The following is a 12,876-nucleotide window of genomic DNA, read 5'->3' as shown; positions in this document are numbered from 1 at the left end:
AAACAGGTATCATTTGAGAAATAATTATTGACTGCTGACAACGTAACAGGGAGCCTTTGGGTATTTGAACAAAACAGATAGAAGTCACTTCTCTTTTAGAACTCTTTATAAAGGAGAGAGAATAAATAAGTAAATTATGCAGTATGTTAGAAGACAGCAAATGTGACAGGTAAAAAGCTAGAGTGAGAGTATCAGTAGGGATTGTTGTAGTTGTCATTAGTGTGATGAGTGTTGGCTTTATCTAGAAGGTGACTTGGGAGCAGAGATGTGAGGTTGGTAAGGGAGGCCATGAAGGTGTCTGGGGGGAGAGCATTCCAAGCAAAATAAACAGTGAATGCAAAGGCCCTGGGCCTGCTTGGCACGTTCAAGAACAGCAAGAATGCCGTAGTGGGTTGAGCAGAATGAGGTGGAATTTTGCAGGAGATGGAGTTAGGAAAATAGAGGGAAAACAGAGAAGGTCTTAGGCCTTTGTAACATCTTTGGCTTTTGTTCTGAATGAAGCAGCATGCTTCATGTTTTGAGCAGAAGAGTAACTTAAATGTTAAGAAGTTTACTCTGCTGCGTTGAGAGTAAATGATGGAGGCTGGGCACTGTGGCTCACACCTGTAATCCTAGCACTTTGGGAGGCCAATGTGGGCAGATTGCCTTAGCTCAGAAGTTCAAGACCAGACTGGGCAATATTGAAACCCTGTCTCTACTAAATACAAAAAATTAGCCGGGCATGGTGGTGCTCGCCTCCTGTAGTCCCAGCTATTCAGGAGGCTGAGGCACGATAATCGCTTGAACCTCGGAGGCAGAGGTTGCAGTGAGCTGAGATCGCACCACTGCACTCTAGTCTGGGTGACACAGCAAGACCCTGTCTCAAAAAAAAAACAAAATGCAAAAAAACCCGAGAGTAAATGATGGAAGCCAGGAGACCAGTTAGGAGACAAATTGCAGTAATCCAAGAGAAAGATGATGGTGGCTCAGACCTATAGTGGAGGTTGTGAGAAGTTAAAGCTCTGTTTGATTTATTGTGCTGACTTTGGATTTATGACATACAAATGTAATCTAGGATTGACTTGGAAAATATGAGAAACTGAGTGCTGTTTGAAATATATTTGTAGATATAGTGCTTTAAGGAATTGAAGTAGGAATGGGGTATTAATATTGGAATATCAACAACTTAAAAATATTTTGATGTTTTTATGAGTTGTATTTCAACTCCTATGCGTGCCAGCATCTGAGGATACAGTTAGAAGTGTGTAAGGGTGTTATAGGAGCTCCTGGTTCCCCCAATCTACGGGCAGAGGAGAACCAGAGGGGGCTTCTTGAAACAAGAGTACTTCAGGCAGTGACAATAGCATAAGCAGCAATGTTATACGAAAGGGGTCCCTGAGGGCTCTTGGATCTTGCACAAGAAAGAATTCAGGGTGAGTCCATAGAGTAAAGTGAAAGCAAGTTTATTAAGAAAGTAAAGGAATGAAAGAATGGCTATTCCATAGACAGAGCAGGAAGTTCCTGAAAATAAGAAATAAGAAAATAGGAGGAACACGTCCACCATAGGCACAATGCTTGTGTGTATGTGTGTGTGTGTATATATATATATAATGTGTGTGTGTATATATATATATAAAATGTGTGTATATATATAGATATATATAGTGTATATATATAGTGTGTATATATATAGTGTGTGTATATATATAGTGTGTGTATATATAGTGTATATATATGATTAAAAAGATGGGGAGATGGGCTTTGCTACGAGGGTTTGTGATAAAGGATTACTTTTCTTAATTACTGTATTTTGCAAGAATCGATATTACTGTCTTTAAAGCAAAATTAGGAATGCCTTTGTTCTCCAGATGTCAGAATATCTGGACACTCCCAAGTCTGGGTCTGTTTAGTAAATCTTATTAATTTGTTCCCTTAGCTGTAAACATCTAGAGAATAGGGAATGCCTGATTTTCTGGGAATGCAGCCGTCAGGTCCCAGCATCATTTTCCTAGCCCTCACTCAAGATGGAGTCAGTCTGGTTTGATGCCTCTGACAGTAAGAGAGCCCTGCTCAAGTGAGAAGAACTTAGGTGTGGCTGGTGTGTGACCCAGGAGGGCAGGGCGATAGCTTTGGTCGGGGGATGAGGGTGGAGAGGCAGGGAGGTTGCTGTGGGTGGGGCTGATAAAGTAGGAGTAAAAATACTGACAAGGATTTACAGCAGAGAAGTGAACTGATCAAAATATTTTAGAGATACTATTCCATGGGTGATAAATTTAAAGGGTGACAAGGCAAGTTAGGAAGCATTTTCCTACGTAGTCTTGGGAGTGAAGATGGAGAAAGGTTCTTGGGTTATGAGAGGTATTTCTGAGGTAGAAGAAAGGCCCCTGGGTGCCTCCCCTGGACCTGCCTGACTCAGGCTGAGTGGTTCTTTCATTGATGTTTCTTCCACTTTACAAAAGAAAGGCCAAAGTTTTCATTTCTACCTCTGAACATGTGGATTGGCAGGTGTGTAAAACCCCACAGAGGAGAGGGACAGTTGCAAACAGTGTGGCATTGACTAAGTGACTGAGTCACTAGTGAGTGGACAGTTAGCAGGTTTCAGTCCTTTGCATTAAATAACAAGAGGACCTAATCACATCAACTAAGAGATGATTAAAAATAATTTTTGTTGGTAGATCTCTGTGATTTTTGGTGTATAACTTGGAAGAAATTCAAATAATTGGGGTACTCTGCGATTTTAAAAATAGGTTCTACTTATATGAAGTTTTCTCAGTACTTATATCTATTAAAGGAAAAATAGGAATCAAATCATGCTCCACTCGCTCATCTGGCAATAGGTAATATCCATTCAAAGATACATGTACTAAGTGGGGAAAGAACCCTACTAAGTTAATCACATTAAGAGATGCATACAATTTTATGTTTGTGTTTATTTATGTTTAATTATTTATTTAAATTTATATTGTTTTGCTCAGTTGTCTAGTTTTAAATATCATAATGATAATCCAGAAGACATTTTTAAACACTTAATGGTCTTATGATCATTGAAAATGTTTAAAAGTTATCTTTCAATATGTAGACATTTGTATCAGAGTATGTAGTATGATGAACAAAATACTGGAACATAAAAATTATATTAGGATAATGTTCTATGGGAAAATGAAATTGAAATAAAAATAAGGAAAATCTGTTTATATTTTTAATGCGTGATAGTGGGTATCAGAACATTGTGATAATAAAACTCCAGTGCATAAATTTAAAGTGTTAATGTAACCATTTTCTTTTGAATTTTGTTAGGCTGGAATAGAGATTTAAAATGATTTAATCTTACCAAGAATTTTGAAATATCTACAACTTAAATGTATTACTGTACTGGGAGATTGTTGGGGTTTTATTTGTTTGTTTTGTTGTTGTTCATATACCCCCTAAAAAAATTTTTTAAAGTTTGAGCACTGGTGGTATAGGAAGTGTGCAGACAGTGAAGAAGGTTGGGCATGGTGGTTTATGCCTGTAATGCCAACACTTGGGGAGGCCAAGGTGGGAGGATTGCTTGAGCTCAGGAGTTCAAGACCAGCCTGGGTGACATGACGAAACCCTGTCTTTACAAAAATTTTTTAAATCGGCCTGGTGTAGTAGTGTGTGCCTGTAGTCCCAGCTACTTGGGAAACTCAGGCAGGAGGATCGCTTGAACCCAAAAAGTTAAAGCTGCAGTGGACTGTGATTGTGTCTGGGCATACTGCAGCCTCGGTGACAGAGCAACTCTGTCTAAAAAAGAAAAAAATAGAAGAGATTCTGGGGTGGAACCTTAAAAACCTCCTGATTTAAAGAAGAAGTTCAGGAGAAGAGGATGCTGCCATGAAGACTGGGAAAGAGGAAGCAGATGGCTAGATGAAGAGAGGAAGGGCAGTGACCCCAGGGAGGCTGCAGGAAGATAAGGGCAGTGACAGTGGGCCATCCATTGGGGTAAAGAACTGAAACACGTGTGTATGATTTCATGATGAGATCATTTCAGGCTTCCTGAGAGCACTAGTAAAGGAGCATAAGCCGAATTTGAGTGATTAGAATCCTTTTCTCAGCACTGATATTCATTAGTGTGTAATGGGGTCTTTCCATTACATCCTTTGCTTCCTTGCCTTTTGGCTAAAGTCAAGTTAAATATATATCACTTCTGATTATGTGCCCTCCTCAACAAAGACATTTCTGTTTGTCTGCATGTCACGCTATGTGATTGACACCACACGACCATATGAATTATGTAGTGTAGGAAAGGACAATATGTGTACTTACACAGGTAATCTTTCTAGCAAGAGGTTTATTTAAAAATACCATGAAGAATCAAGTTTACTAGGAAATATTAGATTTAAACAAGGCTCAGTATTCAAAACTTCTAAATAATTCCCAGATCTTGTACTGTAACATGACCATGATATAAAAACACAAACTATACTAACCAGGGTAGTTTTAAGTAGTGATGCTAAGTAGTACATGCTAAAAGAGTTTGGCATGTACTCTGAAGATTTAATTTGATGTATTTCTCCTGAAAATCTGAAAATTTTGAATCTGAAAATTCTCTTTAGCTAGTAATGCTGATATTCACACATGTGGTTACAACTTCAGCAGAAGGACATCTCTAGTGTTGACTCTTCCTTTCTTTATCTTGTCTCCTGCTTCGTGAAAGATCAGAAATAATATGGGACACTTGTCTAAAACTCTGTAGATGAAATTTTCAAGTATAGCCTGACCTAAATCCAGAGAACTGAAGGACAAAAAAGGACTTTTAAGGAAAAAAGTATGATTAGACAACAACTAAATAAATAAAAGAATAAATGACTTCTGTTTTATACCTACAGGCTGTTGTCTGCCATTCTCAGAGTTTCAGAAGTTGAATCTCGAGCAATAAGAGCAGATCTCACTCATCTACTAAGTCCCCAGATGGGCAAAGATATTGTTTGGTTTTTAAAACGCTGGGCAAAGACTTATCTCCTGGTGGATGAAAAACTGTATGATCAGGTCAGAATGTAAAACTTAAAACTTCATTTGGATTTATGATGATAGCAGTTATAGAAGCAGGAACATTTTTCTTGGTGGTTTTTCATCAAAATAGAACTGTTTAAGAGCAGTTTAACATTTTCTGTGTGGAAGAGAATTATGTGACTGGAATGCTGTTTTAATGTGTTTTTGAGCACATCCCTTGATATCATTTATTTTAACTGCTGTTGAAGATACAGATTATTATTTGGGAATATATTATGCTTTTTTGTATTTGGTTTAATACTATGTTAATTTTTTAATACTATGGGAATAATAGAAGTTGACGGGAAAATCACACTGGAAAATGTGAGTGGATTGAGGTTGTCTTTTTTTTGACCAGTGGAAATGAGTACATGTGTAAAGTTGATGTGAAGTAAGCACTACTTCAGATTAGATACTAATTTCAGTTCGCTTTTTCTCTGTTTTTTTTTTTTTTTCTTGAGTTGATCTTTCTTGCTTACCTTAAAAAATTTGTTTCCTCTCTTAAGATAAGTCTGCCATTCAGTACAGCGTTCGGAGCAGATACAGAGGGTTCTCAGTGGATAATTGGCTACCTCTTACAAAAAGTCATCAGTAACCTCTCGGTCTGGAGTAGTGAGCAGGACCTTGCAAATGACACTGTGCAGCTCCTTGTCACTTTGGTGGAAAGAAGAGAAAGGTTAGCCCATTGTTGGAGGCTGACTGTGTGTGTATGTGTGTGGGTGAGAAACTCTTTTTCACTTCTTAGTGTAGTCCTTTGAACTGGCAAATGGTTACACGGTCCTAATTCCAGATAGAGCCTACATTTTTGGAGTAATGCGTTTTAAAAACTATGCCATACTACTATTACAAATGCAAATGGAGCTTTCCCATCTTATAATTGAGCATTACATTGACTCCTTCAGGATTTGGCATCAAAGCCCTATGAGTAACACATTAGTAATTTATCGTGTTGCAAACACTTTTATGTGGAATATGCTCATTTGAATTTTTAGACATCTTATCCCCATTTTAAAGATTAAATACTGATATTTAAAATTTAATGTTGGAAAGTAAAATTTTTAGTGCTTTCTACAACAATTCTAGAAATGTTTTCGTTGTTCTTACTGTATAGGAATATCATTGTTATTATTACCATTGTCATTGTCTGGTTTATTGAATTCTTATAATTTACTATGTACTCTTCTAAGCACGTCATAGGTAGTATCTCATTTAATCATTATATCAGTCTCAGCCCCAGGAGACTGTTGTTATTCCTATTTTGCAGATTATAGAGAAGTGATGATTGATAGAGGTTAAATAAATTTTACATCACCAGACAACTAGTGGGATTTGAATGTAAGCCTGTGGCTTCAAAGTCTATACTAAGTTTACTGTACTTTGCTTTAAAAGTAATTAAATCTAGTTATTTTTTATTTTTGTTTTCTTTGTGTGTATATGTGTATGTGTGTATGTATATACATAGTAATACATCTTATGTTTTGTTATTTCTACCTGTAGGGCAAACTTAGTAATTCAATGTGAGAACTGGTGGAATTTAGCTAAGCAGTTTGCAAGCCGAAGTCCACCTCTTAATTTCTTGTCAAGTCCTGTGCAGAGGACATTGATGAAGGCTCTAGTCTTAGGAGGTTTTGCACATATGGACACAGAAACCAAACAGCAGTATTGGACAGAGGTAACAGTGCCGTCTATTTTGATTGCACCCTTTTGTGTAACTCTGTAGTTCCTTTATCTATGCGTTGCCGTAAGAGTCTCTGGAGACATAAATGTATCAGTCATAGCTTTTCTTTCTTTCTTTCTTTCTTTCTTTTTTTTTTTTTTCTGAGATAGGGTCTTACTCTGTTGCCCATGCTGGAGTACAGTGGTGCAGTCTCAGCTCATTGCAGCCTCTACCTCCCGGGTTCAAGCGATTCTCCTGCCTCAGCCTCCCAGGTGGCTGGGACTACAGACTCATGCCACCATACCCAGCTAATTTTTGTTTTTTTTAGTAGAGACGGGCTTTTGCCATGTTGGCCAGGCTGGTCTCGAACTCCTGGCCTCAAGCAATCTGCCCGCCTTGGCCTCCCAAAGTGCTGGGATTACAGATGTGACCAGCCACTGTGCCCCGCCCAGTCATAGCTTTTCTGATATTTTTTCTCCTAATGAATGGGTTGAGGCTTCTTATTTTACAAATGTTATCTTATAATTTTTCTGTACCTGCCTGTGTGTGATGACATTGAATATTATCAAGTGTTCTGCATTTTAGGCACATTTTTCACAACTCAGTCGAGAGCATGGACTGGCTTATTAAATTTTCATTAGGGATCAGGGAAATATTCTCCTGTCTTGAATAAGATGCAGATTAACCATGATATTCATTTCCTAGGGCTGCTCTAACAAAATACCACAACAGAAATTTGTTTTCTCCTACTTCTGGAGGCTAGAAGTGCAAGCTATAAGGTGTCCATGGGATTTGTTCTTTCTGAAGGCTATGAGGGAAAATCTGTAGCCTCTGGTAGCTTGCTGGCAGTCTTTGGCATTCCTTGATTTGTAAACGCATCACCCTGATCCCTGCCTTCATCTTCACATGCTCCCCCTGTGTGTGTCTGCATCCATACTTCCCCTTTCTATATCAGTTATATTGAACTAGGGGCCCACCCTATTCCGGTATGACCTCATCTGAACTAATTACATCTATGACAACCCTATTTTTTTTTTTTTTTTTTTTTTTTTGAGACGGAGTCTTGCTCTGTCACTCAGGCTGGAGTGCAGTGGTGTGATCTTGGCTCACTGCAACCTCCACCTCCTGGATCAAGCAACTCTCCTGTCTCAGCCTCCCGAGTAGGTGGGATTACAGGTGCACACCACCATGCCTGGCTAATTTTTGTATTTTTAGTAGAGACGGGGTTTTGCCATGTTGGCCAGGCTGGTCTCCTGACCTCAAGTGATCCGCCCACCTCAGCCTTCCAAAACGTTGGGATTACAGGTGTGAGCCACTGCATCCGGCCAACTCTATTATCAAATAAGTTCATATCCTGGGGTTTGGATTTCCACATATGAGTTTTTGAGGAACACAGTTTGACCCATAACAACAACCATGGGCACATTATTTAATAGGCTTTAAATCAAGGGCCAAGAGTTGCCAGTGTGTGTGTAGGTTGCCAGCCTGCAGTCCTTGTCTAGAGGGCCCTTAGTGTTTGAGAAGGGGCACAGTAATGGAATTAGGCAGTTGTTTGTGACTTCAAATCCAGGGGAAACCAGACTGACTAAGTATTTTTATTTTAAACAATTGTATTATCATATGGACAACTTAAAGTCGAATTAAGATACTGTCCTCTTGAATATGAGTACTCTTATATACAGGGCAGGACTGATTATCTGAAGTTACGTTCTGTGCCAAGAGGAATTAGGTAAAGGAAAAAGGAAAAAAACAGACAAGAGCTTTGAATTGGGCTTCACTCTGTAGAGGTCGGCAAGCTGCAGCCCATGGGCCAAATGTGGCTTACTGTCTGATTTTGTAAACAAAGTTTTTTTTCCTTTTTGACTCATTACTTGGAAAGAGATGGAGGGAAATGGCAGAATTCTTTTGAGTGGCAGGGAGACAGTTATGTCCCATGCTTTGGGTGTTCTGGCTTTACATGAGCGGAAAGTTAGGATGACCCTCAAAATGGGGAGTGTAAAGTCTGGTTTAGATATTCTTTGTTATGTGCTTGTCCTGCCTCCAACAATTAGAAATGTTTTGGAAAGTGAATATGTATCCAAGCAGAGGAAATAAAGCATGAGAACTGAGCTTTAAGAAAATTCCTGGTTTATTTTTATAGGTTCTTCAGCCACTTCAGCAGCGATTCTTAAGAGTGATAAACCAAGAAAACTTCCAGCAGATGTGTCAGCAAGAGGAAGTCAAGCAGGAAATCACTGCCACACTAGAGGCCCTGTGTGGCATTGCTGAGGCTACCCAGATTGACAACGTAGCAATCCTGTTTAATTTTTTAATGGACTTCCTTACCAATTGCATTGGATTGATGGAAGTGTACAAGAATACCCCAGAGACTGTCAATCTCATTATAGAAGTTTTTGTTGAAGTTGCACATAAACAGATATGCTATCTTGGAGAGGTAAGCACTTTCTAATTTTATCCCCTCAGGATTAAAACTCTTTGAAGCTGTAATAAAATAATAGATCTTTGCTTAAAATTTGATTAGTATTATCTTAAATAATATTTTTATTCCTTCAAAAGATTTTTAAAAAAGATTTTTGAAAAGAACTTATAATTTAGAGAAAGTCATGTTGAATGAATGTAAATTTTTTTTTTAATTTCTTCTAAAAGGAAACAGGATACATATACAGAACGTTCAGATTTGTTACATAGGTATATGTATGCCATGGTGGTTTGCTGCACCTGAATATAAATTCTTGTCCTAAAATTTTGTTAGAAAAGAGGTAAAATTAAAAAATATATACTCTTAATATATGCTTTGTAGAAATTATTGTTTTAATGTAGTTTAAAGCAAGAATTATTGCTACTCTTGGAATTCAGAGTTAATTTATATAGATTATATTTTAAAATTTTTTTAATGTCAGTGTACCAAGTAGCATAATTTGTGCATTTTTTTTTTTTTTTTTTTGCAGTCCAAAGCTATGAACTTATATGAAGCCTGCCTTACTTTGTTGCAAGTATATTCTAAGAATAATTTAGGGCGGCAAAGAATAGATGTTACAGCAGAAGAAGAGCAATACCAAGACCTGCTTCTCATTATGGAACTTCTTACTAACCTGCTGTCAAAAGAATTCATAGATTTCAGTGATACAGGTAAAATGTAACGTGATGGTTTTTAAACTTTGTTGTTATCCTCCTTTTTATTAAATCAAAGGATTGTTTTCTGTAAGAGACATCTCATGAGGAAATTCAATTTATGGAATAAATGAAAGAAGATCTTTGTGGTCAAAGTGAGGGTGAGGACCAGTGGCCCTCCTGCTTGCCTTTCCTCTTGTAAGAATAATAGAAATAGTATCTCTCATTCATTGAGATCTTACTAAATGCCAAGCACTGTTCTTACCTCTCACAATGGTATGAAGTCAATCCCATTGTTATTCTCACTTTATAGATGAGGAAACAGAAGCACAGAGAGCTTAAGTCGCTTGGCCACAGATACTTAGCCAGGACTGGGATTCAAATCCCAGCCTGTGACTCCAGATGCCAGTCTCTTCAGAGTTACACTTCCTGACTAATCACTTCTCCATGTTCCCCACGGTGGCCACCCCAGAAACCCTAGCACTTTCCAGAGTGTGGCTTGGAAAGCCCTGTTGGTGTAGGAAGCACTCTCTCTGGAGTTAACAGCCCACACTTTGAAGACCTAGCCTAGTGTCTCACCTACAGTATGATGTGAGGGGAGTTGATTAGCCTACCTGTGTCTTTACTAGCTGGTCAAATGGGTATGATAATAAATACCTTTCAGTGTGTTTGAAGGATCAGCTGTAAAGTGTCTTTGGTGCCTAGCATTGTGTCTGACAATCAGTAGGTAAAAGATAGTTGCTGTTACAGGCAAGAACCTGATCAGTAATTTAAACCTCATATATGTGTATAGTTTTCAGTGCTGTAGAGTTCACTCCCCTCCTATCTCACTGCCAACCTTGCCTTCAAACAAAGTGGATCCTGTTTCATGACAGAAAAATGAATCATATCTAGCCTCTCCTATTATATGTTGTGCAGACATGTGTGGTAGTGGACATTTTTGGCTTCTTCCTTGTAAGATTCTCTTTCTAAGTTGGGTGCTATAATATCCACTTGACTTATTTATCCCAATCCTTGAGATTGTTCTGTTTCCTTAATTTTTTCGTATTCCTTATTCACTGGACCATGTCTTTTTTTTTTTTTTTTTTTATTCTTGGGCCATGGTTTTTCCAATATCTGCCCCGAGCTAGGTACCATCAGCTTCACAGTGTAGAAGGTTTACTCTTTATTTTTTTTGCAGTTAACTAGGGGTACCAAGGTGAGATAGTCTGAAAAGCACTGTACAAATTCACTTTTCCTCAGTGAATTCTTTCTAGTCTGTTTTTAGGCCCAGCCTTTCACCCAAGTTTTCTAACTTTCTTCAGGTCAGTTCTGCTTAATCCAGGAGTTCTTAACTTTTTCTTTCTTTCCTTGTCGTTGTTTGAGAGGCAGGGTCTCCCTCTGTCATCCAGGCTAGAGTGCAGTCACATGGTCACAGCTCTGTGCAGCCTCAACCTCAGGCTTAAACTATTCTCCCACCTTAACCTCCCAAAGTGCTGGGATTACAGGTGTGAGCCACTGTGCCCAGCATTCTTAACCTCTTACTAATACAGTATTAGTTGGTTCATGGACTCTTGGAAACTCTTCTATACATTTTCCAGGTGTGTCAGGACCCCAGGTTAAGAATCTTGTCCCCAGAGGAATCTGTAACTAAATGTTAGGACCCAGAGCTAAAACATGTATATGTTTAGATGATTTACTATCATGATTACCCTGTGTATCATAAATCAGCTCATTGTTTCAATTTTTTCATTTCTAGAAATAGTATCATCATTTTCTTAGATTCTTATTCTATGCCCCCATTCAGGCCCCATCTCAGACCTACTAACTCTAGAAATCTATATTTTGACTAAGTTTCCTAGTTGTTTCTGACATACTACCAGATTTGTCTTATTTTCAGAATAATTTTCCTAAAATAGTGATGCCATCGTGTTTCCTACCTACTTAAGTACTACAGTAGATCCCAGCACTGGCCAGCGTTAATAAGAAAAAGGAGAAGGGACAGTCCACATTTCTAGAATATTCTATAATCCTATCAAAAAAGGAAGGATTATAATAGAAGTAAACATTTAGAGAAACGATTGTGGAGCTGTGGCCAGTTTTTAGAATCTTCCATCTTCTTCCTACCTTGAAGGCCCCTTTAGGAAATCAGAACTGCCTCTCTGCTTCCTTACTGGACTCTAGATGGAGGATCCTCCCCCAGCACAGCCTTCCTGAGTTTTTCTTTGAGTAACATAATTTCTGTATGACTTGCCCTGGACCCAGTAGGACTTGTACCAACAATAAGGGATAGCCATTAATATTTTTGGAATATTTTTTCACCTGGGAGTCTTCTTTGGTTAAGGGTGAAATGTTTCAGATCATTTACATTGAAAGGGCAGGGGATAAAAAATTAGCCAGGCGTGGTGGTGGTGGGCCCCTGTAGTCCCAGCTACTCTGGAGGCTGAGGCAGGAGAATGGCGTGAACCAGGGAGGCGGAGCTTGCAGTGAGCCGAGATTGTGCTACGGCACTCCAGCCTAAGTGACAGAGCAAGACTCTGTCTCAATCAATCAATCAATAAGAAAGGGCAGGGGGGCTATTAAGGTGTTTGAAGACAATCTCCCAGGTTTATGGTGCAGCTGCACTTCCTCCCATCTGCCATTCTAAGAACAAATTGTAGAGCAAACAATAAAGCTAAGCATTTGAAGGAGAGATTTTCAAAATAAAAGCAGCGAAAAGATTAAAGTCATAATAAGGTTAAGAAAAGAAATTGATGCTATAATGCTCAGGCTAGACAGAACAAAATAGGGGTAAAAAGAATAAAACGAGTATGTAGGGTTGAAATTCAGAAGAAACAAAAATGAAGGCAAAGTAGAAAATTATAAGGAAACATCTTTGGCACATCAGGCAAATGGATGGTAAAAAGGAAGAAAATATTTTATTTAAAAATAAAGATAATAGCTGAAACAAAATATAAAATATTCTAAATATTGTAAAACAAAGTTAATGGACTAGGTGAGATATTAAAAGCATAACTGCGCCGGGTGTGGTGGCTCACGCCTGTAATCCCAGCACTTTGGGAGGCTGAGGCGGGTGGATCACCTAAGGTCAAGAGTTTGAGACTAGCCAGGCCAACATGGAGAAACCCCGTCTCTAC

General features: G+C 38.5%; 1 protein-coding gene across 7 annotated transcripts in view; it reads left to right on the top strand.

The window, feature by feature from the left end:
- The window catches only part of XPO4 (exportin 4), a 125,194-nt gene that overhangs the window by 96,526 nt on the left and 15,792 nt on the right, over positions 1-12,876 (top strand). For all 7 annotated transcript variants that reach the window (XM_055360123.2, XM_055360120.2, XM_055360121.2 and 4 more), the window contains 5 exons: positions 4,830-4,989; positions 5,499-5,668; positions 6,490-6,664; positions 8,790-9,083; positions 9,598-9,778. In XM_055360123.2, coding sequence (XP_055216098.1) covers positions 4,830-4,989; positions 5,499-5,668; positions 6,490-6,664; positions 8,790-9,083; positions 9,598-9,778 — 980 coding nt within the window. The remainder of the gene's footprint in view (positions 1-4,829; positions 4,990-5,498; positions 5,669-6,489; positions 6,665-8,789; positions 9,084-9,597; positions 9,779-12,876) is intronic.

This window comes from Gorilla gorilla, chromosome 14 (genome assembly GCF_029281585.2).
Source record: "Gorilla gorilla gorilla isolate KB3781 chromosome 14, NHGRI_mGorGor1-v2.1_pri, whole genome shotgun sequence".
Taxonomy (NCBI): Eukaryota; Metazoa; Chordata; class Mammalia; order Primates; family Hominidae; genus Gorilla; species Gorilla gorilla.
This window is presented reverse-complemented; position numbering and strand designations above follow the sequence as displayed.